The 25,878-nt window shown below is 52.2% G+C and overlaps 2 protein-coding genes and 1 long non-coding RNA gene across 4 annotated transcripts; 2 read left to right on the forward strand and 1 right to left on the reverse strand.

Annotated features, from left to right (window-relative positions):
* On the forward strand, positions 1 to 10,675 carry ELOVL3 (ELOVL fatty acid elongase 3). Of its 2 annotated transcripts, none has more exons than XM_040564313.1 (4): positions 1 to 117; positions 7,615 to 7,746; positions 8,749 to 8,900; positions 9,529 to 10,675. In XM_040564313.1, exons 2-4 carry the CDS (start codon positions 7,649 to 7,651, stop codon positions 9,948 to 9,950), a joined length of 672 nt encoding a protein of 223 aa, XP_040420247.1. In that variant the 5' UTR covers positions 1 to 117; positions 7,615 to 7,648; the 3' UTR covers positions 9,951 to 10,675. The 2 variants fall into 2 exon arrangements, with proteins under 2 accessions (XP_040420247.1, XP_040420246.1); XM_040564312.1 differs by lacking the exon at positions 1 to 117 and adding an exon at positions 4,706 to 4,888.
* A 3,508-nt stretch (positions 10,676 to 14,183) lies between these two features.
* On the forward strand, positions 14,184 to 25,046 carry LOC121073172. The gene is made up of 2 exons (XR_005821535.1): positions 14,184 to 14,382; positions 20,866 to 25,046. It is a non-coding gene; the product is annotated as an uncharacterized LOC121073172 (long non-coding RNA).
* PITX3 (paired like homeodomain 3) lies at positions 15,303 to 22,599 on the reverse strand. The gene is made up of 3 exons (XM_040563909.1): positions 22,467 to 22,599; positions 18,051 to 18,256; positions 15,303 to 16,810 (listed from the first exon to the last, which is right to left on the reverse strand). Exons 1-3 carry the CDS (start codon positions 22,573 to 22,575, stop codon positions 16,247 to 16,249), a joined length of 879 nt encoding a protein of 292 aa, XP_040419843.1. The 5' UTR covers positions 22,576 to 22,599; the 3' UTR covers positions 15,303 to 16,246.
* Positions 25,047 to 25,878: the final 832 nt, after the last annotated feature.

Genomic DNA, 25,878 nt, shown 5'->3' on the forward strand with positions numbered 1-25,878 from the left:
TGAAATGGGTTCTGATGTAAAACTTGCTGATTTTAGTATGAAGCTTTGCAGCGAAGAGATTTCTTCTCTTATTGGTAATTCTGGAAGACTAGAATGAGCCTGCTTGATTGTGAAGAGGTAAGCGTGTTCAAAGTGATACATGGAACCAGTTAACAACAGTTTAAAGGAAACGATGATTTTTTGTATTTATCAAATCTGAGAGAATGAAGAAGCTTGGAGGACATAGGGGAACCGGAATGTTAATGGGTATGGGCAGCCCTGTATATCTAATGTCTGTTGTTAGAAAAGTGAATCAAGAATTGAAAAACAATAGCTAAGCTGTTCTTGGAAGCACCATAGGTTAACCTGCATATCTTGAAAAAAATATATATTATTATAATTCAAATGACATGAGTTCAACAGAGGCTTCAGCTGGAGTTAAGCTTCAGTGCCCTTTGTGCTAAGCCTTGGGTGAGGTGGTCTCTCAGTAATGCTGGATTTGGGACTTTAGACAGGGAAACTTCTTAATGACTATGCACTGAACCCACCAATCACATGTGGGGTTTTCTTTTAAGGCCAGTCTTTTTAAAATCTAAACTAATAGCAAAGAAGTGTTGAGTAGTCAATTTTCATTAAAAACAAAGTGGCAAGAAGCTGAATGCCTCAGTGAAAATAGAAGATGGGCCGGCCAAAGTTATTGCTAAAAATAAATTGCTTCGCTTTTTTCTTTCTTGCTTTTGCCCCCTGGATTGGCAGAGTGAGGAATGGTACTGAAGATGTGTGTGTTGGCAGGCGATGCATTAACAAAGCTGAGTAACAACAGATAGTAAAACAATTAGCAGAGTCAGGATCAGGGCTAGGGTAACACTTCTTTCTCATTCAGCCTTAATTCCTCTGATTTAAATTGGTAGCATTTTAGTCCCGTTTCTGTTGCCAGCACTTTGCTTTCTAGAACTTGCTGAACCTTCTTTTTGTGCTCTTTGCTTTGTCTGGGACTCTATAGTCTTGATGGACTTCAGTTGGAGAAAAGAAGTCATTTTGTCTGTGTCTGGTGTCAGTGTAACTTCTGCTAACTGTGAGCCCAGACCCCTTACATGAGCAGAAGAACAGTGAAGTGAAGAAAGGCTGACAGAGCCATCAGCAAGGTCTGGCTGTGTGAATACCAGGGGATACTCTGGCTCTGCAAAACAGAAGGTTTTGTATTTAGGGTCCGAGAATGCAAGGTGAAAAGCTTTTATGTACCATAACCAATGTAGATGACCGCTCATGATGGCAATTTGGTTAATGAGCCTCTTGTTACTGTGCTGTGGTTTGTTTTACTCTCTTTCAAAGCACTGAGTGTGTTCTGGCTGAAAAATCTGAATGTCATGTACAAAGTCTCTCTCTAATGAGTAGTTCAGAAAATACAAATAGGTGCATATATGAATCCCTGTAGATGTTCTTAACTCATCCTGGGTTTTGAGATTTCTCTGATGAAGATGTAGATGATCAGGTTGTTTAAAGGACACCTTCAATCTTGATCAGAAGTCCTTCAATAGGATTTTTGGTTCAAGAAGCTGGCCCATTTGTTAGGTAGTCAGATGTGCCTGGTCTCCTTCAGCCTCTGTGAATTTCCAGCTGTGAAAACAGTGGCGAATTAAACTGACAAACTCATCGGGTTCACCAGACTCTGAAAATGCATTCAGCTGCTGTTTTCAGACCGGAGTTTGAAAACATAGCAACTCTATGCAAAACCTCAGCCACTCACTCTATTCACTCACCTTAATCACTGTTTACAAATACCACCGAGCTTACAAACAGGCTTCAAAGAACAGGAGGCTGTGTAAATGGCACACTACTACACCACCACTGAGAGCTCCTTAGAGGTGATTTTTGTCATCAGTGTTTCACATGGGATTTGCAACTCTTGATTTAGAGTAAAGAAGCTGCTGTGATAGTATTCATCCCAAGAGCAATCGCTGATTGTGACATCTTTAGGTTAATAGCTCCTGATGTCACCATCACTTTTGTGTAACCCCTAGGACATTTGCTATCCTTTATATTATTATCTCTTTGGAGTGTTTTGCAGTGGTAAGAGCAACTAGGTCAGAATTAAATTGGAGCACTAGTAAGGACTCCAGACTGTGCCTTCTGAGAAGCCTCCGCCTTCCATTCAGTCAATCTGCTTTGGTTTTGTCCTGTTTGGGAAACAGTCTTGAACGGCAGTGTGTTCACCAGAAGCAGTCTTTTGGAGTACATATGCATCAAAGAGGAAAAAGGCTGGCTTTCTGTAAAACTGTTCTCAGATCTCCAACTTTCTTGATAATCATACACAACCTTCAGAACGTCTGTACAAAACGCTGTGCAGGGAGGCTCTGATACAGATATGGGGGCTTCTTACTGTGGCTTTGTCTTGCCAGGGCAAAGGGACTTTGTGGCTGAGCTGCATCTTTTACTGACTGCCAGCCAACACCGTCCAGGGAGCTGCAAGGCAGGACTGTTTAGTACTGGGCAAAAGTTGTATAAACTTTAAAATGTATCAGCCTGAGACTAGGGAGAAGCAGAAGGGAGAGAAGGATGGCCTGCTTGCAAGGAGCAGGGGATCCTCTCTCCTCCTTGGGCCTGAACCCCCTGTTTCTCCCAGAGGAAAAGGGCTCAGGGAGGAGCACAGTCGGTCTCCTGCCTGCCTTTGTTTCCGAGGAGTGAAGAGCTGCGCGCACTGGGCGATGCCTCCCTGCACATTCACGGGCTTCTGCTCCCCTCTAATGGCCAAGGAGGCGAGAGGCCCTTGCTGGAGACCGTGCTCTCAGGGCTCTCGTGCCAGAGGGTGCCCATGTGTCACCCAGCTCTGCTGGGCATCTCTGAATCCTCCAAGTCAGCGATTCCTCCTGCGTACACCAGTGGATGAAGCCCTCTGACTCTGATATTTACTGGGTAGCCCTTCCCTCAGGTTGGAACAAGTCATGTCCAGCGCCTGCATTTCACCCAAACAGCTGTAAGAAGTCTCCTGCAGACTGGTGCTTACGAGGCCTCCATGTACCTGATAATGTGTGTTTGTATGCTCAGAGCTTTGGTGTTCAGAGAGCTCCTCTGTTTATTGTGTTGTATGATCTGCTGTTGCCTTTTTTTGTAAAAAAAAAAAAAAAAAAAAAAAAAAAAAGAAAAGCCGTTCATTGCTGCCTACATTCTGTTTTGAATATCATTTTGAAGTGCCAAAAATGTAAGTAATATCTCATTTTACATCAGCATCTAAGGATTATGTGGGCATAAGCTTTGCATTAGCTGAATGCTAGCATAATACTCAGGGTAATTCCTCTAGCATCTTCTGTTAAGCTCTTTGCTGCAACGTGTTTTAAATGCATTTTTAAAAAAGGTTCCTTTTCAAAGTTAGGGAGTCCGCCAGGAGTAGCCATTTGTTTCCTTATCCTCACCATTCCACCCCTTAAATCTACTTAAACTGTATAGGTGTAACAAAGTCATGGTTTGCCTGCTATGCTCTCTCTCTTGTGGTAAAAAGGCATTTTGACCATTTTTGATCATGAAGCATGAAGGTTGTTCTTTGCTTTCATAGTGTGGTGGAGCCCTGGGATGGCTCACAGTGGTACAAGGCAGTTAGCTCTCTTGGGTCAAGACTGTGGCCAGCTAATGATCAATAATACCTTTCCACTGTTATGCAAGTAATTTTATCTGTGATTTTAATGATAATAAAAGTCCTTGGCAGAAAGCAGGTGAGATGATTGTCTGGAGATCTGTATTTCTTAATTGAAATAGCACTACTCTGTAGGATGTTAATAAACACCCCAAGACTTCACATCCAGACCATTATAGAAAAGATTCAACAGGACTGGATCTGGGGGTGTTCCCTCTTTGGCTCAAAGGTAAGCTGCTATAGAAACGTGCCACTGTGTCACCCACACACCCATTAGGGACAACTCAGGTCACTGCTGCCCGAGGGGAAAGGATGGCAGTACCTGCCCACGGGCACCTTCTTGGAGTGGCTGACGTGGAGTGGAGGAGTCTAACAGGTGGAGTAGCTCGGACATAGGCAGCATTTTCCCCACGTCCTTCCATACGTCCTTCCATGCCATATGCAAGCAAAAGCTTTTCCTATGGAAAGTGTAGCATCGTCCTCTTCAACAAACAAACAAAAATTAGTAGCTTTTGACCATGGCAGCTAAAGAGTGGAGCGCAGGAAAACTCAGCAGAGTATTATTACATAATTCTTGTAAAGAGGGAGATAAATAATTATAAGGGCTATGTTCCTGGAAAGATGATGCCCCAATTGCAAGTTCAGGTACAACTGGCTGAGTTCAGCAAGCCCTCTCATCACATGGATGCAGCCCAATTTTATACGTACTGAGCAAATGAGCAGTCTTGGCAAGGTTTCAAAAGATGTTTCAGTTTTCAGGCTATGGACTAGGAAACCACTAGGGTTTCAAGTGCCCAGCGCAGAGATAACCGGGCTTGGGTTGCCCGCAGGCTGCGTGTCCGTGTGTGATTTGGGTGCCAATGCCACCAGAGGAGCCCGCACCACGGCAGGGGGTTACGTACCCAGTGGCTGCACCGGTGCCTTGGTTTTGGTCGCGGTGACATTTGCGGGGCGGCCAAACCTCCCCAGCTCTGGGGGCCGTGTAGGGCTTTCCTGAGGGGCACGCGTGAAACGGTGGGAGCTGCGGGACCGCCTGGTGCCCGAGGGGGCCGGCTGCAGCTCCGCCTCGGTCCCCGAGGGCACCCGGCCGGGCGGAGCCGGGGCCGCCCCGGGGCGGTGCCGGTGCCCGGGGGGACGCGGGGCTCGGCACGGCTCGGCACGGCTGGGAACAGGCGGCATGGCGCTGGGCTTCAGCCTGTCGGCGCTGCCGCCGCTGCGGGAGTACGAGCTGGAGCGGAGCTTCGACGAGCGGGAGGCGCTGGGCTGGATGCGGGACAACTGGTGGGTGAGCGCCGGCACCGGGGCTGCTCGGCGGCCTGAACGGCGGGGCTTGTCCTGCGGGAGAGCCGCTCGGCTCCCCGCCTGCCCTCAATGTGCGATTGTTCCCTCCGCGTCAAAGGAGACGGCGGAGAGCAGCCTCCTCGCCGTCACCACTGGGCTCTCGTTTGAGCTATTTCTTCACTGGTTTCTTTGGAGATTTCTTGCTTTACCCCTTCGTGCGCGGCCGTACAGAAGCGAGCTGAGTATTAAAGAAATGCACCAGGTTTAGCTATATCTCCTCCTTAAGCTTTCTCCGCCTTTCGAAGTGCCAGGGACACCTCTCGTTTGCTTTTCTTGTTGCTCACCGTAAGTTTTCTTTCCCTCGTAACACCTTTAACAAACACACCTCCGCAGCCTGTCCCTTTCCTTGTAGGGGAACCCGCAGCAAGCCACCTCGCTTCTCACAATGCCTTCCTTGTTTTCTGGGCTTGCTTCATAGCCCATCCACGTGACGCTCTTGACTTGCTGCTGTTTTTCTGTTCCTAGAGCTCAGGGTTAATTCTCTTACCCTAAGTAAATTTATCTGGGGGGAGAAGAGGGCTTTCTGTTTAGGCAAGATGTTCTCAGCACTTGCATTTACTCACAGCTATATTGATCGCTGTCCTGCTTCCAGCAGTGTTTGGTACCTGTGCAGTTCTGTATTTTGGGGTGCACAGCCTGTTTGGTGCTTGAGCACCAGGAGAAAGGGCAGTTTTCCCTTTCTTGGCCTTCCCTTCAGCTGGAGGAAGCCTGTCTGTCTGCATTTTTTCCCTTTTACATGTGATATTTATGATTGTGTTAGGCAGAAAACCTCTGTGGATGAAATCTGAAAGGAACAGAGCCCAGCCCCAGCTGAAACATCGTTATACCCTGGGCTTCAGGGGCGAGAAGCAAAATTTGGGTGCAGGAGTGGCAATCGTAATGGGACAGAGGGACATGGTGGCTCAGAGGTGGGGCTGCAGCGGAAGAGTCTGGGATCTGCAGCTTTAACAGCCTATGGGGCGGAGGATGGAGGACGGGGTCGGAGGGCTGCTCAGGCAGAGCTTTGTGCCTCTGCGTGGGGCTCACAGCTGCTGGCCCAGCAGAGAGGCCTGGAGGAGGGCAGGCTCGCCCCGAAGGGATCTCGCTGGTGGCCAGCCTGGGCTTCCAGAGGGCAGCAGCCCCGCTCCCTGTGCAGCTTCACCCCGCTGGTGTGCAGCCCACGAGCAGGGGAGGGGAAGGGGCAAGGTACAGAGGTGGGAGTGCAGTGCCCAGTCTGCCACTAGCTGCTTATTTTGGAGCTGCCTAACTGCTGGAGAGCGGGGTTAAAAAAACATCTCTCACCTGACCTAGAGTGTCCTTCATGTCACTGCCCTGAGTGCCCCTTATGGCCAGCATATGTCATGGGATGAGGGCAGCTAAAGCGCTTCAAGAGCCCGCTTGGATGTTTGCACAGCGCTCCTGTGGCTCTTAAACGTGGGGTACCTGGTGCAGCTGTGGGTTGGGTAGGAGACCCGGATGGTGCTGGGAACCCCGTCCCTCCCTCCTTGCAACCTGTTACGTGCCCCTGGGGAAAGCCACACAGAGTGCTTGAGAAGATAGGCTGGTGCGTAGTGAACACTGGCTGTAAGGGGCCAAACCCAGGCACTTACTAGCCACGAGCTGTTGTGAGGAGGGCTGGGGATCTCACAGCAGATTGCTGGCCTGATTTCCCACACTGTCATGTGGAGGACGGCACACTGAGGGGTTTGCTGGTTGGAGCTGGGCTCCTGAGTCCATGGGGTGGGGTTTCTTAGGATAAATATCCATCAGAGCGGGTGCCTTCCTCCAAGGAGGAAAGGACTGGAAGCGCAGGGCAGGTCTCTGGAGACCCTTTACCATAACCCCACAGTAGTGAACTGTGGTTGCCCGAGTTGACTTGAGGTTGCTCTGTAGCTTACTCAAGCTGTGGCTTATGCTCCAGGAATGTCTGAGCCTAAACCAGCTGGTGCTTTCCTCCTTTCCCTAATGTACCAACAGGAAGATTAGCTCCTGCAGCCATGCCTCGCTTCTTTGGGCAAGTTTTGAAGGAGGCTTGACCACTTTCCTGGAGTACGTGGAAACTTCCTTGCCCTTTTGCTTTTCCCAGTGGCAGTGGCTGGGGGGAGCAGAGCTTGCTGCAGTGCTCGGGGTCATCCACTCATTGAACTTGTGCTGCTCTGTCAGACACACTGCGATGAACTCTTGTCACTGGGCTCCGGGCTGCCAAACCTGTGCAGCCAAGGTCTCATCTGTGTACCTGCTCCTCTGGGACTCTGCTGCTTGCCATGTGTACAATAGTCGGGCTGTCAGGGCCAGGCTGCAGCTCTGGGTCCAATTCTCTGCTTCCTTCTCTTCCCACTCGTTTCCCCCCACCACACAATGCAGCATTGCTGCAGCAGGGAGGGAAGGCCTGCAGCTCAGCCCGTGCCCCACAACGGGCCCTTGGCACCACCCAAGGTGTGTAAAGGGACAAAACGCACCCACGTGTCTGCTCGGGGCCCTGCCCACAGTCAGCCATATCCTCATTCTGCCGGGTCCTGCGGGGGCCTCCCGGGTATGACAGCTCCCTTTCTCCTCTGCCATCCCCAGGGATTTCCTGGCTCGCTGGCAGGACATGTTTCATTTCTTGGGGAGAGCTCTGCCGGGGCTGTCAAAGTCCTGCTGCAAACAGGCACTTTCCCTGACCGCTCCCTCTGCTTTCCTTGCAGGCAGAAGTCCTTCTTCTTCGCTGCGGCTTATGTGATGCTGATCTTTGGAACCCAGCACTTCATGAAGGAGCGGAGGGGCTACAAGCTGCGCGCACCGCTGACCCTGTGGTCCCTCGGGCTGGCCTTGTTCAGGTAAGAGCCTGGCACTACCTGCCAAGTTCTAGCTCTGATTTCTTTAAAAAAGTAAAAATAAAAAAAAAATCCCCCATGCAAGAGAGGAACACCAGTCTAAAATAGTCTTTTGGTGCTGCCTCCCTCCCTGCAGTGACGGTGAGAACGCTGCAGCCCATACTGTGTAATTATGCAGGCAGACTCCACGTCTCCACACCTCTTCAGGCTGGGGGGAGAGAACAAAACAAGACAAGTACCTTGCTGCACACTAACTCCAGAGCAGGCTCTCTGCCCACGTGCACAAATTGGCTGTGGTCAAGTCTAAAGGTCACTGGTTGCCCTCGTGGCAGTGGTCTGTAAAATCACAGCTTGTGTGGAGAGAGGGGTCAGGGAATGACCACTCGTGGCCTGTTTCGAGATGATCTTACGCAAATGAAATATGCAGGCTGATAGCAAAGAAAAGGTGTTTTTTTTTATTATAATTTTTTCCCTTGTAATCTGCTAAATTGTAGGAACTTCCCACCACAGGAGGTTGTAAATGGTACAAGCATACTTGGATTCAAAAGAGAAGTAAATGAGTACCTCTTGATAGATTTTTTTTTTGTTGTGAAACATGAAAGCTCCATCTGAGGTCTGGGGACCACAAACCACAGTTGGTGGAAACTGTGAGAGGAAATGGGGACAGAAAGGACGTGTTTGCCCCGTTTGTGTTCTCCCTGGGCATGCACCGTTGGCCTGTTAGGAGATGGGGTACCAGAACAGCTGCCCACCTCTTAGATCAAACGCAGCAGTTCTTACCCTCACATGCCTTCTCAAGCAGTTGTAGCAGAGGGTATATGAGAGAGAGTGTTCTTTGCTGCTCAGCCCTCCTGCTGCTGCTGTGGGATGCAACAGTTTGTTTAGACATCCCTGAGGCTGCCCTGAGCTTCAGAATGGAGTTAGCCAAATGTTCCTGGGTGCAGTGCTGCCCTAGGGTCCTGTGGTGGGTTGGGCACAGCTTTCAGATCTCTGGTTTTCTTGCAGTGCCATAGGGACCCATCGGTCCTGGAAATACATGGCCTCCATCACGTCTTCCATGGGATTCAAGCAGTCGGTGTGTGATCAGTCCTTCTACGTCCACCACGTCTCCAAGCTTTGGGCCTACTTATTTGCCCTGAGCAAAGTCCTGGAACTGGGTGAGTCTGAAACCTCTCCCTGTGCAATGTGTTCAGAACTCCTTTGCTTTTATAAGTAGTTTTTTTTTTTTTTTCACAGGTGTCTGTCCAAATGTTACTCAGAGAACAGGGCTGTCTAACCTTGCACGCATTGCTCGTTTCCTTGCTTCCCATTGCTCAACCCTATACATCTTCGTGTCCTCTCTCTGCAGGGATGCAGCCTGAGGTTATTGCTCTGGTTTCATCCCCCCAGGCCAACAGGCGATTCTGAAGTGGGAAGCCTGAGGCCAGGGGCAGCCCCTAGGGATTTCTCACATCGACCCTGCGAGAGCTGGCTTTGCTGGAGCAGGAATTGCTGGAAAGTCTGTGGCAATGTTTTGGTTGACAGGTGCCAAGTCTGTTAGAAGGAAAAGCGCCTGCAGCAATGCACAGAGGGTTGAATGTGTCAGTGGGAAGTTTCTTCCCTACAAACCACAGGTGCCTACATGGGCTTTATTGGTACAGACAAATCCAACGTGAAGCTAGGTTTTGGTGGGCTCAAGCCAGGTGATGGCTTTAGCATTGCAGCTCACTCATTCTGCCTTGCCTGAAAATGTGCACGACTGCTGCAATTTACCTGACTAACGATGCACCTCTCCCCCGTCCCAAGGTGACACTGTGTTCATCGTTCTCCGGAAGCAGAAGCTCATCTTCCTCCACTGGTACCACCACATCGCCACTCTCATCTACGCCTGGTACGCCTACAAGGAGATGGTGCCTGGCGGCGGCTGGTTCACTGTCATGAACTTCAGCGTCCACACATTCATGTACTCCTACTACTCCGTGCGAGCTGCGGGCTTTCGGGTGCCCCGCTACATCGCCATGGCCATCACCTTTTCACAGATCCTGCAGATGCTGATAGCCATAATAGTGAATGTCTTGCTTATCTTTTGGATGGAGGATAAGGTCTGCCCTGTCACCTGGTCAAACGTTTCTTTTTCATCCCTAATGTACCTCAGTTACTTGGTGCTCTTCTGCAACTTCTTCTTCAAGGCTTACCTGACGAGCACCCAGAAATCAAAGGGGGAATAAAACCGGGGCGGGAGGAATTGGCTGGGGTGGAGGGAGGGAGAGGGAAGGAGGAACTTTTAATTCCTGGCTGGAGCTCAAGAACCTGACAGGGCTGGGGTGATGAGGGTCACTGCGGATGAGAGCTTTCAGATTAACTTGAGCAGTGGCCTCTGGCCTGTCCTTCTTGCAGCAGTGACTCCCCAGAGGGGGGCGTGGGTTGTCGCAGGCTGGCAGTGCCAGGAGAGGGGTGCAGTCAGGGGCTGGAGACCCCTTTGCCCATGGCTCACCGTGCCCTGGGCAGGCAGCAGAGCCTGAGTGGCTGCTCTTCACCCCAGCTGCTCACAGAGTACAGAATTTGTCACTGAAAAGCAACACCAACCTCTGAGCTGAGCCCTGGTAATGCCTGAGTTAATGCCTTATGTGATCAGCTGTAAATGCTAAATGCCCCGACACAGGTTGAAACACCACCTCCTGTATGGCAGCACCCAAAAGCACATAAATGTTAGCGGCTGTCACCCCAAGGGTCGCCCTTGCACAGCACCAAGCAGTGTGACCTGGCTGGCTGCTGCCTGAGAGCTGAGCAGAGCCAGCCCTGCCTGGCCTGCAGAGTGAGGCACTGCCCGTGGTCCCACTGAGGGACAGCCCCAGGGCTGGGAGGCAGAAGGGTCCAAAAACTCCTCTCAGAGTGCATCAAGAACTGTTGCCGTAATATGTAAAAATGACTAATAAATGCTGTTGCGTATGGGTTTATTATTTGATACCTTTTTCATGCCTAACCCTTGTTCTGGGCTGTGGGAGAAGCATTGCTTTCCCCATCTGCATCCTGCTGGTTTGTCCGCAGCAAGGTACGGACAGGCTCTGTCCTTTTGTGCTCCCCGTTCAGCAGTCACCGACAGCCCGACCTGCCTCGGTCCCTTTGCTCATCACATGCAACTGAGAACGAGAGGGAAATAATGATAAAAACAAGAATTAGGCTTCTGTGTTACCAGCAGACCCGACCATGTGGCTGTTTGAGGGTGCCATGCTATGTCAGGTGAGCCTTAGAGCCTGAGCCCGTCCAGGAGCAGCCCCAGATGATGGCACGTCCCAGTTTGAGGCATTTCTGTGCCTGGTGCGGTCCCTGCTGGGCCGTTGCCAGCTCTCTCCTCCCCGAGCCTCTGGCTGCCCCAGCAGTGCTCAGCTCAGCCGGGCATCCCCGTGGGCACATGGACGTCTTTGTGGAGATGACTCCTCCTGGCACTCCGTGAAGAAAAGCCCAGCTTGCATAGTGCTGGTGAGCTGCAAGAGCAAACAGCCCTGTTGGAGGGGATGCACTTGATATATTTTTTTTTTGTCTTTGATGGCAGAAATTAATGGCAGCTCCTGTGGGGTAGACGAGCCGCTGAGGCCAGCTGGGGGGCCCCGTGCAGTTGCGAGGAAAACTACCGCGTCCCCCAGCTTCATCCCCTGCTCAGCCCGGGTGGCAGCCGGATGCCCTGTGGGGCCAGCCCCAGGCTGTCCTGGGTGCCGGCAGCCGCTAGGTGACACCACCTCACCTGCTTTTATAGGGGGCCTCCGGGGCCCTGCCTGGAGCAGGCAGGGCCCCGCAGACATGGGGCTGTGCTGCGGTGGCCCTGGGTGGGGACAGCCCAGCAGTGGCATTTGCTGCTGGAGGGCCCCCCTGGCAGGGACAGCTCGCCTTAGCTGGCCCCGGGCAGCACCACACTGCTGCTGACCCCACGTAGCCAGCAAAGGCTTTGGGCTGCAAGGAATCCTCTTCAGTTTTAATGTTATTTAGGTGCCCGTGCAGAAATTTGGACTTTGGCTGGGGTGTTGCTGGCCAGAGGTGGTAAGGGAACGTGCCCAGCCCAAGCCTTTTCCCATGCCTGGATGCAGCCAGGTGCCCCAAGGCAATTATCGACAGGAATTGTCGACAGGAATTAGCTCCATCTCTCGCAGGTAGCTCGCTACCTGAGCCCAGTACTGAACATCTCCAGCAGGAGCTTGGACGTTCACACCCAGCCTGCAGTTTGGAGCTGTGATACCAGACCATGGTAAAAGCTGGCATGCACCAAGCAAGATGTCAGAAAACAATTCCCCACTGCACTAACAGTAAGAGAATAACCAAGGATGGTGTTGCGTGGCTTTTCGGCAGGGAGGGAAAACGCTGCTGGCAGCCACTGAGAAGACCCAACTGTTCTGCACACTTTACATTAGCCTTTGGAAAAAGACAGCTATGAGGAAGTGGGCAGCACAAGCCATGCCAGTGGTGGGGGCTACAAGCCTGGCCTTGAATAGGGAAAGCCCAAGAAAGGGAGTATTTAGACAAACAGGAATTTTTCATGCCATGTGGGCGTGATGAACTTCCTGCTAAGCAAGCCCAGAAACGTTTGCTGTTATCTATGAGAACTGCTGAGGGACAGTGAGGCATAAAGAGACCGGAAAATGCAAGCTTTGTACCCTTTCAGAAGGGACTGGGGCCAAAAGCCGGGACCTGCTGACAGCTAAATCCCCTCACCCACCAAAAACCGCTGGAACAGATAATCTCAGTGCTTGTAAGCAGTGGAGATGAGCAGGAGCCATGGGGACTTGCCAAGGACAGAACCTGGTCAAAGCAATCTGATTTGCTCCTGTGACAGGTAAGGGCATGGTGAAGAAGAGCCCTGGCTGCCATTTCAGTGGATTTTTTAAGGCTTCTGACCCGTGTCACGCTCTAGGCTCTTAAGCAACCTTTAAAACATGATGTGGATGGGATGTTGGGTAGGGACAAAACCCATTGGATAATTATACCCAGAGAGTTATCTAGGGTTCACTTTTGAAAAAGAAGAGTTACGCTGAGTGAAGTTCAGGGACATCTGTTCCGGGTCTGGTTTTGTTCAACATTTTCATTAATGATCTGGATGATGGAGGAGAATGTGTGCTGGCTATATCTGCAGATTGGGAAGTATCCAGTGACAAAGCTTCTTGCCTAACTGGCCTTTAGAATAAGCAGGAGCCTGCTAAACCCCACCTAACTGGGCTGCAGCATCAGGGAGACACAGCTAGGGATGTCCTGGGGACCTGGGGGGAGAGAGAGGTCCTGGGGAAGGTCTGCAGGGTACCCGATGTATTTGTGCTGGACCAGTGAGCATCTCATCCACGTCCTGGGACCCTGGGGAAGGAGCTGAGTGCGGGAAGCTGCGCTGGCTCAGCTGCATAGGGAGGGCAGGTGGCATTTGGAAAGCAGGGGACTCTCCCAGGGCTCTCTGCTGCCAATTTGCTCGCTCCGTTATTTGCTTTTGGCCATCTCTGGTGTCTGCTGATTTTAAGGTTTTTCCCCAAGTTCTGTCAGTCATTTGGTGCCATTGTACAAAGTGCTCTCAGCTCAGAGCTGGTGTGTGGTTGCCGCCTGGTCTGGATGCTGCATGGTGCAGTACCTCTGACTGCAGAGACAGACCCCGCCGGCTTCTCCATACAGGACTGGGGAGGAGAAACTTGTTCCCAGTAGCCCATCTGCAGAGCCGCTGACCATGCACTTGCATGCAGCAGTGGCCTGGTGCAGGTACTGACTGAGTCTGTCCTGCTCAGAAATCAGACTGGTCTGGCCTAAAGGTAATCAAAATGACTGCGTGGAAAATCTCAGGCTGAAAAATCAGTAACTGAACTGGGTTTTGGCTTTCCCCCAAAGGCTTTTCTCCAAAAGGAGATCGGGAGAGCCATGTTCTGAGGTTGGCCTCTCACTCCATGCATGTGGGCTGCCTGTCGTAGGCTGAATCCTGCAACGTTCAGCAGCTGCTGGCCCCATCCGATCAGTGTGGCCCCTCTGCTCCCTGCTCCACCCGTCCCGGTCTCCCCTGTTGCACCCCATCCCACCCCATCTCACCCCAACTCCATCCTCGCTGTGGGACGAGAGCTGGATCACCACAAGTTCATCTCAACATGGAGCTGCTGAAGGCAACGCACAGCTACCAGAGCAGGTTGAAAGGAAGAAAGAGCTCGTGTTGCTCTCAGCTCCAGTTGGGCTTTCCCTCTTTAGACACATCACCCAAGGGAAGGGGAAGCTGGGCCTCCCTTTGATTTCTTCTCCAGGCAAAGCTGCGATTTTATGAGAGATGTTTCTTCTGGCTTTGCCGTGTTCCCACCTGCACTCGAGGTCAGTGTGGGGTGGAGGGCAGGGTGCGTGGAGATACTGGGGGAGCAGCAGCTGCCTGAAGGGCTCAGCGGCTTGTTGTAGGAGCAGGAGAGGGCTGTGGCACCAGCTGGCTCAGGGGATCAGGCAGAGGATGGAACCCAGCTGTGGGAGAGCCAGAGGGGGAGAGGAAATGAGAGGGGCCAGGGCCTTGCTCCTTCTCCTGGGGAGGGAGCTGTGGCAGATGGGGAGTCAGTGGGAGGGCACTGAGGTGAGGCCTTGGTGGGGAGACCCCGGAGCAGAGGATCTAGAACAGAGACCACCGTCACTGAAGCTACCACAGCAGCACTGGTACCCAGCAACAAGGTAAGATCTGGGTCTTGTCTTGGATGTGTGTTTTCAGTGTTTGTGCTTGATCTCTGCGTGTGCATTGCAGATGGAGCAGTAGCTGTTCCAGCACAGGGGTACTTGGCTCCCTCATCTTGGTCAGAGCAAAGCGTAGTTTTGCTACAGTGTGTTTGGCCTGACATCTGTGACTGCTCTGTGTCTGCTCACCAATACCTTCAGCAGCAGCTGCTGTCTGTGGAACAAGCGATGGCAAAGACTGAGTGACTTGCACGCTTTGCTTGTGGGGGACCTCTCCGTGTCTCCTAGCGAGAATCCCTTCTCAGCAGTTTGCTTCCTCTGTGCATGCTAGCAGTGTTGCAGAAATCTTTGCACCAGCTTTGCCTGTCCCACTCACCCAAGCAGGTTGGTTTGTCTTGGTAATATGTTTTACTTTTTTCTCAAAGAGAAAAGTAAAATATCAGGGTTGTGCTTGCCCCTGAGGTACGTGCCCCATGGAGGAAAAGGAGTCTGCACTGAGTGGGGATGTCCTGCAACTCCATGGTCTGTGTAGCTTCCTTGTGCCCTTGGAGAAACCCACCGTGTCCCTCTGCATCGGTTGAAGCAGCAGGTCCTGCTGGTGTGAGTACATCTCAGGAAATCCAGCTCTGTTTTACACCATTCCCAAAAGACATAGCATGGGGACAGGCTAGCTGGCCAGGTTCCTGCAGCCGACCTCTCCAGGAGGTGCTGTTTGGAGCCAGGAGGGCTGCGAGGAGCCTAGAGGCACTGGTCCCATCCAGTGAGCTGGGGAAACCTCAGCAAGGAGAGGTTTCCTCCTGCTCCCACCCACGCTGCCCTGCCTGAGGACGCTCGCTCTCACCCAGGCTACTCATGCTCCATTTCTGAATCTTTAGGTGCAAGGTTGTGCTCTCAATAACCAGACAGGCGGAAGCCTTAGAGGGATTGTGCCAACTTTTATTTTACTTCCTTTTTTGAAATGGGATTTGAGGAAGGGAAGGAGATGTGCAAGGGGGAGTTGATTGTTGCAAAAGGGATGCTTTGGATGTACACTGGCAAAGGTATTCCTGTCTGACTGGAAATGACTGAAGCAGTAAAGCAAGACAGGCAGAACACCGCCTCGGTGGACATGCTTGCTTTATGGGGTTTTTTGGTTTTAAGGTCTACTTCATGGGTTATTTCATGTACAAAACAAAAAGGCATATTTTAATATATATGTCTACATATGTATTTGTATATATACATGATATATATATACATACACATATTTTATATCCGTCCAACTCCCAGTTCCTAAAGGTTTCAAGTCTGAAGGGCCATGCCTATAAATGCACTACAAAGAGATGCCAATCAACTGAAATGCTTTCTCACCATCTGCCAGATAAATTGGCGGGCAAGATGTCTTCCACCAAAATCTCACAGGCGTGCAGGGAGAAGGGGTCGGCCAAGCACTGAAGAGCAGCCCCACGTCGCACCGTCCCTGTTTCCCATTACTGGCTGTCCCGGGAAAGGGAGGGTTTGGGGTCAGACTGAAACATACTGAGCTTGGCTGCCCACGGGCCAGGCACCCTGCCCGCCGGGGCTCCTGCTTCCCCATGGGGCTTCCAGTAGACTGTTTTGGTTTCCTTACCAAGAGGGAGGGTAAGGGGGTTGGTGGGCAGGGAGGGAAGGGGTTTGGGAGGGGAAAGACAGTCAAAATTCACCATACGATAGTTAGACAAATCATAGAGGTCCGTCTGCCCGCTTGCTGCGCACTCTCTCTCTCGCGCTCTCTTGCTCTCTCTTGCTTTCACTCTCGCTCTCTGCAGGACGTACGCTGTTGTAGGGCTAAAGGTCTCCTTTTGTCAGGCTAAGGTCAAGTCCCCGGGTGGTGGCGGGCAGCCCTTCATACAGGCCTGTCCACGGCATATTGGCAAGGGCTCAGGTTGGAAGCAGCCGTCTGCACAGCCGGGTAGGTGAAGTTGGCGTGCTGCTTGGCCTTCAGCCTCAGGCTGGCCAGGCTGGAGTTGCACGTGTCCCTGTACATGTAGGGGCTGGCTGTGGAGGCATACGGACAGGCACTGGATGAGACAGCGGAGTTGAGGCTCGGGCTGTTCAGGTTGTTGATGTTTCCCAGGTTGTTGAGGCTGGAGGCCGGGACCCCAGTCACCGCGGAAGGGACCATGGAAGAAGGCATGGTCATCGAGGCGATGGAGCTGGGCGGGGAGAACATGGGCTGGGAGGAGAGGGGACTGACGTTCATGGAGTTGAAGAATGGGAAGCTCTTGGCCGAGAGCGGGCTGGTGGCGAGCCCCTTGGTGGCCCAGTTGTTGTAGGAGTAGCTGGAATACATGTCGTCGTAAGGCTGCATCAGTCCGTTGAACTGGGCTCCGAAGCTGTTCTTGCAGAGCTCGGCCTGCTGGTTCCTCTCCCGTTTCCTCCACTTGGCTCGGCGGTTTTTGAACCAGACCTGCAAGAGGGAGAGAAGGGAGGGGATGGGGTCACTCCGGGCTGTCCCCTGCAGGGGACCTTGCCCCAGCCTCTTTCTCCGGTGAGCCATGAGTGGGTGAAGGGCTGGGGCTGTTCCCAGGAAGCTGGGAGGCTGGGCACCAGGGAGGGGTGCTGTCCTACAGTCAGTAGTCCTACATCAGTCCTACGCCAGTCCCACCCAGTCCTACATCGCTGTGTGGATGTTGATGCCAGACAGTGGTGCTGGTCCTACACAGGTGGCACATCCACAAACCACCTCTGGAAGTCTTCCTGGTCTCTAATGTAGCTTTGACTCATGGGCCCTGGATGCTGCAGTGAGTTTGTTTGGCATAAACTAGTGGAGGAGATCAAGGAGTGACTAAGGACATGGCCCATACTTGGTTCTTGTTGGCTTTAAAGGGCAGGTCTGCATCTGTGTCAGGGCATGGGCTAACAGAGAGAGCCCCTGCTGCCCGCCTTCTGTGTGCTGCCTCACCCACCACACTGAACAAACAAATGCCCTTTGCATGGAGAAAAAGGAGGAAAACAGCTTCTGTGTTACCAAGTGTGCACAGCCTGGGAGCAGGGGTTGGGGTTGTGTGACTTGGGAGCAAAGCATTTGCGGGATGCAGCTGGAGAGCTGCTCAGCTGAGGAAATAACCTTTCTTGCTTTGCCTTCACCTCAGCATCAGCTGGGCGGGTGCTAGAAGTCTGTCTTCTAACAGGAAAATCTGTTAGTGTTGGAGGGACTCAAACAATATAACTTCCTGGAGCGTGGAAGCTGCTGGAAGGCTATTCATGGTGCTGCTAACTCATATTTCTAGTAGCGGAGAGAAGACCTCGTTCCAGCTGGAGCCCTGCCACGCCATGCCTGTGACTGCACAGCGGTTTGGGAACCCCACAGGGAGCCCTCCAGCAAGGCTGGGGATGATGGTACCACAAGGAAGGGGTTTGCTGGGTCAGGGAGCTGGCTGGTGGGGCAGAGCTTGGCCACTGGACTTCCCTGTGCTACTACTGTAAGCTTGTGCTGGGTGAGGAAGGCATGGCCAGCACGGGCTGTGTGTGAGGCTGGATGTACTGGATCTCGGGTGGAGACCATCGTGAGGTGCTCTCTAGAGGGGGAAGTGTTCTAGCATTCCTCATTCCTTCCAGGGTTCGGGGACAGCTTGGTGGCTTGCATCACAGGTGTTTTCCTGCCCCACAAGCTTGTGCATGGGAGGGTGAGAGGGCTGCAGTCCTACCCGCACTCGTGCCTCCGTCAGGTTGGTCCAGACTGCGATCTCCTCCCTGGTGCTCATGTCCGGGTAACGGTTCCTCTGGAAGGTGGCCTCCAGCTCCTGCAGCTGCTGGCTGGTGAAGTGAGTCCTCTGCCTCCGCTGCTTCTTCTTCAGCGAGCCGTCCTCAGGGTTGGAGTCGTCCGTCTGGTTTTGTTGGGACTTTTCAGTGTCTGTGAGGGAAACAGAGGAGAGTTAGTTTGGGGGCTTGAATGTGTTGGGGAGCCTCTCCTTGGGGTATTGGATGCATGCCCCTCTGTTGTGGTCACCAGCAGTTCCAGCAGCACCCACCAGAGGAGCAGTCCCACCTCCCTCCATCACCCTGCTGACCAAGTGTCTGCCTTGTACCGCACCCACGGCTCCCTTTATAAAAATCAAAAGGAAATTGTCATTTATGGCACAGCAAAAGATCAAATGGTGTTTTTGCAGAGAAGTGAGTGGGGAAAGGCAGATTGCTAGTGATGGCAAGTTGAGGCTCTTAAATTAACTAAGCCAAAGAAACACAAACTTTTATCCTTCCAGTGCTTTCTTGGTTAGATGCGCATATTTTCATTTTAAAAAAGTAGGAAAGAGCCTCTCTTAGACCTTACCATGGATTATTTGAGCATCTCCCTGTCCTTCTCCTCATTCAGAGCTCCCTCTCTGAGAGGCTGTGTCTTTTGTTTCATCACCCCTTCGGTGAACATCCTGAAACTCTGGTGGCTGCACCAATATCTAACCACGGAGTGCTGCTCAGCCTGCTGCCAGTCGCTAAATCCAGACCTTAGCATGCCTGCCTGCTCTGAGCTTGGGCTGGAGGTGGGCAGCTCGGCCAAACCAGGTGCCTCCCTCCTCCCTCTGCCACAGCCCTCGCCCTGCGAGTAAAGATTTCTTCCTCTTCAGTAGAGGACATTGCAGCTGAGTCACTCAGTGAGTGGACAACAGTAAGAGGGGAGAGAAAATGCAGCTTTTTTTTTTAAAAAAAAAAAAAAAGAAGGGGGGGAATTCCCTGCCAGGAAACAAGACAAGTCACCATGGAGTAAAATTATTCCAGATAAAATGAATCACTGCTGATGTTCACCACCACCTTCTGCTGCTCTAGGAGCTTCTGATACGCTTCCAACTGAAAATCGGGATTTCAGCAGGAAGGGGAGGTGTTCTTTTCCAGTGTGAAATATTCCACAAAACCAAGTAGAAATGGTTGCAAACAATGGCCAAACTGTTGCATTCAGGAGAAGAATCTTTTTTAAAAAGCCTGGCATCATTCCACTGAGTTTCAGATGAAAAGGGTTTTTTGTTTGGTTGTGGTTTTTTAAGTGGAAGCTAGCTTAAAAGGCTTCAAAGTCCAGAAAAATATCCTAACATGGAAGCTGTCCTGGGCAGCCCATTAAGACGCAAGGAAGCAGGGGACCCTGGAATACAGCTGGGTGAGGAGAGAAGGTTCTTCAAGGCCAATGGACGTGCCCTTCAAAAAGTAAGACCCATGAAATCCAAATGGCAGAGAGGCCCTAAGAGAGACTGAAAGGCACCCAGACACACAGACGGTCAATTCTTAAACCCCTCCCTGCCATTCCCGGGAAAACCCTGCTTTCCCCAGCACCTGTCTTCCCCCAAGGGGAGCAATGCTGGGGTCCTGGGGAGCGTTTGCAGGGGAGGTGACCACCCTTCATGGAGGACAGCCTGAGCACGAGCCAGAAGAATTTTGTTTCTACAGATATATGATGCAAGGACTGCAGCAGTGCAGAGTTCCTGTATGCTCCCCACTATCCACCTCCTGTTCTGTGGCATGTTTAATGCTGCTGTTGGATATAAAGGAGACCGAGGTCATTGTAATGCAAGTAAAACTTAAGGTGGGATGGGCAGAAATTTTGTTAACTATGCTCATGGCAAGAGAGCATCCACACAGCATCTCCTCTGCTCCTGCAGTCTCTGCTAAGTGATTACAGAGACCTCACCTCCATACTGTTTCCAAAAAGAAGGAGAGGTGAGGAAAAAGCTGTTCCAGTGTTAACAAGGCCAGGTGCCCACCCTAGGACTCATCAAGTAGCTTGCTTGTAGTCTGCAGAGGTGGCACACCCTGCCTCAGCAGTGAGGGCTGGAAACCATCACAAGCTGCTGGCTTTTGGTTGAAAGGAATGGTAGTGCAAACTTCTTAGCCAGACCTCTGAAACCTTCAATGTTAATAACTTTACCACTTCTTTATGTACCAACAGACGGCAGAGAAACTAATGCAAGGAGAGCGAGCTGGCTGTGTAGAGCAGCCCTGAGACTGCTGGAGAAAGCTCTGCCACATGTTGGTTCCCACCAGCAGGGCACAAGCTGGTCGTGCTGGGCAGGAAGGCACCATCTCCTGCTCCCAGAGCCAGCATAAGGCAGTGTTTCCAGACAGGCTGGACCAGCAAGAGAACTTTCAAAGTGCACTCTTGAAATGGAAGAAGCCATAAGACCTGAAAACAGGACCTGTAGGAGCTCTCCTTGCTGCCACGAGCACCCTCATGCAGGGATCCCAACAGAACTGTTGGAAGCATGTTCTTGATTATTTATTTATTTTTTCAGTAGCGGTTATTGCCAAGGGGATAAATCTGATTTCTCTAGCTGAGTGCTCTGAGCCAGTGTTGGAAGAGGGAGATTCCTGCATCACCCATCTCTAAAACAGATTAAAAAGGGAGTGATGGCAGCACGTCTGAGCTAGTTATTAGGAATGGCTCAGTACAGATGAAGGGACAACATTTGGTTTGTTTGCTCATCTGCTAAGTCTGGGTTAATTAAGAGCCTGATGCATACAGGGGATATGTTCCCACAGGAGCCCCTGACACGTGGATTTCAAAAGGGGCTGCTGCCAAACAGGAGGCTGTGCCCAAACCGGGAGTTCCTGCTGACAGCTGCCGTTCTTCACGCAGGAAGAAATTACAGCAAAAGGGTATGACAACGGAGCAAAACCCACTGGCTAATGGGCTGCATCTTGGTGGAAGAGCTAACCAAGTATTTTGCTTTGGTATTCACCTCCTGCATGCCCTCTGGGGTAGGACTTTCCCTAAATCTTGTGAAGTCGAAGCGGATGTGGGAATCCTGTCTCTGAGTCTGGAAAAACCTGCAGCCGTACCTTCCTCTTAGTGTCCTCTCTGTTTCCACACCTGCTGCCTTTGGCTCTTCGTGAACATTGCTTACAGGGAACATCGTCTTCATTTCTGCTTCTTCTCCAGACAGGGGAATGTGCTCTCTGTAAAGGCACTGTGGTGGGGACCAGAAGTGTGGCAGTCCGGGGGAACCCAGGAAAAGGAAGAGCCCCTTGGGCTGCCCTGAATCCACACGAGGAGCTGGCTGTAGAAAATATCCTCCTCTCCCTTGCTCTCCTCCTGCCTGATGAGAGCTAACAGAAGGGGGTGTTGCAAACGCTCAGCACCATTGGAGGGTGCTGAGGATCTCAGAAAGCCCGGACAGAGGAGGTTTCTGCTCTGTTCCCTACCATCTCTTGCTCTGCAGATGGAGCAAAGGAAAAGTGGGGCTGTGTTTTTTGGGGGGAAGGCAGGAATCTCCAGAAGTGACGTACCATGGTGCTGTGCCATGCCCTTCCCTGCCTGTGCTGGGGACACGTGCCTGGTGCAGCTGCCATCAGCCTCCCTGGTGTGAGAGCAGGAGCTGGCAGTCCCCGTGCGCAGGTAACGCTGGCACACGGCCGCCTCACAGAGTGACTTTATTTCTAGACTATGTAAGACAGCCGGGAGTGACGTCGCCAGGCACCAAGCATTTATTATCGCCCTAAAATAAGCTGTGGGATGCATCCCATGCACGTTCACCCACTCAATGAAACTCCTGCAGTCATAGCTGGAATTAGCTGCTCACGCCTAATGGAAAAAAAGAGAAGTCCGCTCCTAAATTGGCAGTTCTGTGCAGGGACTGGGGGGCTCCATCGGGAAGGCCACTTGGATGGAGATGCACGCCATGCATCCCCAGCAGCTGACGAGGAGCCGCTGAGCTTGGGGATGTGCCCAACTAAGGTACGCGTGCAGCGAGGAATTCGACGGGTGGATTCTCTGACCATAGCTACGATGCTCCCCCTGTGATGCTTGCTCCAGGGAATTTTAATCTGCATCATTATGCTGATTAGCTTCTGCACGCGGGTGAGCCTGGAGGCTTTACACAGGGAGCAGCAGGCTGTCCCCAGCCCTCGCCTCCCCTTGCGCAGGTGCTCTTAGGGGGAGCTTTGCATCATCTCATCTCTTCCTTTGAACCCAGGAAGTTGAGCCCAAGGCCAACCTAACCCACAGCAAGGAAAGCTTCAACTCGAGCACTCGGGCAGCTCCCCCTGCACAGGCAATGCTCGCCCCACGCCTCCCCCTGCTCGCTTTCTGCCCACCAGGTCCCACTCCCCCACTAGGGAGGATCGCGGGGCCTCGCACTCACCGCTGTGGTCCTGCCCCTTGCAGCTGTGCTCGTGCTGGGGGGTGCCGGAGTCCGAGAGCGACAGGGCTGGGCTGCGAGCCTCCGCGTCCGCCAGCAGGTTGAAATCCATGGGGCAGGAATGGGCAGCAGAGGAGGAGGAATCTGAAAAAGCAGGCACGGGGTGGTTAGGGAGACGGACCTGTGTTCCTGACCTCTCCCCACCCGCTCGGGGAGGGACCTGCCAACCCTTGAGGAGAGGCCTAGGGAGAGCAAGGGATCCTTGTGTGATCCTCGGACCCCCTCCGAGTTTCCTGGCTGGAAAATGGAGATGCCAGGCTTTCTGCTGAGCTCCCCTATAAATCAAAGATCATCTAGCGGCACTTCTATTTGCAGCCTTCAGAGAAAGAGCCTCCAATTTATAGGTGACATTCAGACTGAAATAGCAACGCCGGAGCATGCTGTGTAACGGAGATCTGAGGAAGTGGTTCTGGGCCAGCCAAGGGCTGTTAGCACCTTCCCCAGACATCCCGCCTCTCCCCAGCCTCCTGCTGCAGCTTCCCTGTGCTCTCCTTCACTTCTCAGCAAGCTGGCCGGGCACAAGCAATGCTTGGAGACCGTGAACGTGGACAAACACATGTGCACACCCAGCAGAAAGCAGCCCCTGCGTGTGGCACTAGGATGAAGGCACATTGGCCTGCACGGAGGCTACCACGAGCTGGGTCAGTGCAAGTGGACTCCTGTTGGTTACAAGAGGACCTCTGGAGCCTGAATTAACATGGGAATCGCATTACACGCCCTTGGGTGCTGGGGGGATGAGTAAGCCTGGCTGCAGCAGCAGCTCGCTTCCAGCTTTGGGTCATCTTGACCAAAGGCTCCCCAGCTCCTCTTCTGTGGCTGTGGGCCACCTCCCTCACTGAAAGCATCCTAGCTGGGGAGCTGCTCCCCACAGTGTGGCCAAGACCAGGACTCCCCAACCTTCCTTTTCCATGCTTTTCTGTCCCAGGGTCAATTATTCCAGTCCCACTCCTCTGGGCCTCCATGCCCTCCACCTGTGACTAGGTTGCCTGGAAGGGTTTGGTTGAGAGCTGCTCTATCCAGGACTCTGTTGGAGTCTCCCGAAGAGGCAGGAGTGAAGCAGTAGGTGCTACCAGCCCAGCCACGTCACCTCAGCAAGGTGAGCAGGCCCCATGTTAGGCCCTAAGTCCAAGTTTCAGCTCACAATGCTGCCGCACACAGTATGATGTGTGGTTGCCAGTGCGCACTGGTTTAATGGTTTCTGAAGGCTTCAAGGAGAGCGGCTGGGCCCAGCAGTTTCTAAAGCTCCTGTCACCCCAGCCAGGCAGCCTGTCACTCAGTGGCTGTAAACACGTGCCAGGACCAGGGACCTCCAGGTACAGGGCTGTGGGACCAGGTGTTTGGGATTTCCGAGCTACAGGTTGTGGTCAGTTGGGAAGGTTGGTGGAGGATTGCACGACCCCTCTAATCCACGCGTGTTGGGGCAGGGCTGACTGGAGGCAGCATTTCATCTGGTCTGCGCTAGCCTTTAAACATGTAAACAAGAGATTAATAACATAGCTTTTGCACCTCCTTTGGAGGTGGATGACAGTGACTAAGAATGTATTTTCAGAGCTGTCTAAAGCCTCCTGTCAATTTGAGCAGGGCTGCTGCTGGGGCCCTTGGCAAAGGCAGCCCCTGTACCTGCAGAATGCCTCCAAGGCCACGGCAAGAGAAGCCATTCCTAGCGGCTGTCCTGCTGGTTTCTGCAGCAGGCCATGGTCACAACTCCCCCAGAAGTTCTCCTCCCTGATGCCCCTCCATCCCCAGCCCCTGCTGAACCTCAGTGCTGGCCCCAGCCCCGTTCTGAGAGCAGCATCCCTTGCTGGTTTCCCAGACCTTTGCCTCCTCCGGGCTTTTTGTCTCCTGTCGGACAGAAGTGGCTCCGTGTTTGCCGTGGGACTGGTTTCCATTTCCCCCCCATGGCTGTCTGACCTTTGGTGTCTGCAGGCCGCGTGAGCTCCCGGCGGCAGCGGGGCACAGCCCTGTTGCTTTCTGCCATGTGTACGCACACAACACAGTGTGACGGGGGCTGTGTTTTCTTTAATACCTTTGCATGGAGTAAGGAGAGTCCATCTGCTGCTGATATTGCCATGGCTTTTAGCATGGCTCTTGGAATTATGCAGAAACGCGCAGTGAATTAATTCGCTGGATTAAGTCTTGATTAAGATGTGTGTCACTTTGCTGTCTCAGAATTTATTAAGAGCCCTTCTTGAGGCGGCGGCAGATGGAATTTCTGCCCAATGTTTGTAGATGATAATTTCCCCTCTTCTACAGCCATTTGCATATGATTGCATCTGTCAAGCACAATTTCCTCTCTTCGAGGGCTTGACTCCACACTGGACCGGATTTAAGGAGGAATTCAGACTCCTGCCTCATTGTAACTGCAGGACAGCATCCTCCTGTGCATGGTCCTGTTTGCCTCAAGACTCTTGCTCGTCTTGCATCGGTTTCATCTGTGCAAACTGGGGTGGAGATGCAGAAACTGTGAGGGGAGCAGTTTTACAGCCGCCTTTATAAGTGTAAATGACAACATAAGGCATAAGGCTTGGGGGAAGCCAGCCCCAGTATTTAGGACTCACATCCCATCCAGCACTGCACCCATGCAGTGGCTGTACTTGATATGAGCTGCTGGGCACTGTAGTCTGCTTGGCCTGCCTCAGGGATGTGCCAGGGATCTGGACTGAAACTGGTTGTAAAGCGTGGCCCATGTTCAAGTTGAAACCAGGACTTCTGACTCAGGAGCAAGTTTGATTTTTTCAACCAAATATAACACTATGAGGATTTCAGAGAGGAAATGGTGTGTGTGTGTGTGATTATGTACCTACTACAAGTGCCCTATGCAGTGGCATCAAGCAAGGCCCTTTCAGCTTGCCATGGGCAGAACAAACAAAAGCAAGAGGAGACCTGCTCCGCACAGCCACGGAGGGCTGCAGGGGAGGTCTGAGCTGGGGTGAGCGTCCGAACTCCGCACTGGTGTACGTAGCTGGGGACACCCCCTGCTGCCGACACAAAGGGCTGTAGGTATTACTCTAGATTATACAGCCCTTTTGGATTTAATTAAAGGAGCTTTCCTCCACACTGGCTAGATCTCGCTGTAGGCAGAGACATTAAGAGAGTCGATGATAAACCTTTGTGGCATTCCTACCAAGTCGTTTGTTCTCAGGGAGTTACTGGAATTGGCACCTCAGAAGTGTCTTTAGATAGCATCAGATTTATTGTTGCCATCTGAGCCTTCATCTCATTTTCTCTTAATGTAAAAGGACCATTTCTTTAGGGGCAGCTTCTGTATTTGTAACGTGGAGCCAGACTCGCTCCATTTTCAGTTTTGTAAAATCACCCCTGGCCCCCAGCCTGCTCTGGCGCGTGTAGCTCCTTC

This window comes from Cygnus olor, chromosome 7, assembly GCF_009769625.2.
Source record: "Cygnus olor isolate bCygOlo1 chromosome 7, bCygOlo1.pri.v2, whole genome shotgun sequence".
In the NCBI taxonomy this organism is placed as follows: domain Eukaryota; kingdom Metazoa; phylum Chordata; class Aves; order Anseriformes; family Anatidae; genus Cygnus; species Cygnus olor.